Source organism: Phalaenopsis equestris, unplaced genomic scaffold, assembly GCF_001263595.1.
Source record: "Phalaenopsis equestris unplaced genomic scaffold, ASM126359v1 Scaffold185100, whole genome shotgun sequence".
Lineage (NCBI taxonomy): Eukaryota > Viridiplantae > Streptophyta > Magnoliopsida > Asparagales > Orchidaceae > Phalaenopsis > Phalaenopsis equestris.
The window spans coordinates 1-621 of NW_018205049.1; the positions used below are offsets into that span (position 1 = coordinate 1).

Consider the following 621-nt stretch of genomic DNA (forward strand, 5'->3'; position numbering starts at 1 on the left):
CTTCCAATCTCTTATCTAATAACCTCTTAATGTCTCCTTCCAAAACCATTTTTGCAGCCAATGAAGAATAGAATGCCAGGCTTCCCTCGTTAGAATGCATGTTGTTTCTCTTACCATAAACCACCTCAAAGATCTTCATTCCATAGCTATACACATCAACCTTCGGCACGATTAATAGCCCTGCAATCCATTCTAGTTCAAGATAGCCTACAATGCCTCTCATTATCGTCAAAACCTTACTGAACTCTCTTCCAATAAGCATGGACATTCAAAATTCTGAAACTTTGGGTTTATAATCCACATCCAGTAGCACATTATCAGGTTTTACGTCACAGTGAACTATGTGTTCCTTGCACTCCTCGTGAAGGTAAGCCAATCCTCTTGTTGTTCCTAAAATGATCTGGAACCTTAGCTCCCTATTTAGCTTAGTGAAGCTATCACCGAAAAGCTGGATTCAAGAGAGCCTCTTGGCATGTGCTCATCAAAAATAAGCTTTTTGCTACCCTCAGAGCAGAAACCATGAAGTCTTACCAGATTGACATGTTGAATTGTGCCAAGAGTGCAAACTTCAGAGCAAAATTGCTTTTCTCCCTGCCTTGCATCTTCAAGTTTCTTGACGGC

The 621-nt window shown here is 40.7% G+C and overlaps 1 protein-coding gene across 1 annotated transcript; it reads right to left on the reverse strand.

Moving 5' to 3' along the window:
* Window positions 1-23: 23 nt before the first annotated feature.
* LOC110034363 (G-type lectin S-receptor-like serine/threonine-protein kinase At2g19130) lies at window positions 24-618 on the reverse strand (the record flags this gene model as incomplete). The annotated part of the gene is given in 2 exon segments (XM_020738634.1): window positions 24-450; window positions 453-618. Coding segments are annotated over 2 exon segments (593 nt in total), but the record flags the coding sequence as incomplete, so codon positions are not given.
* Window positions 619-621: the final 3 nt, after the last annotated feature.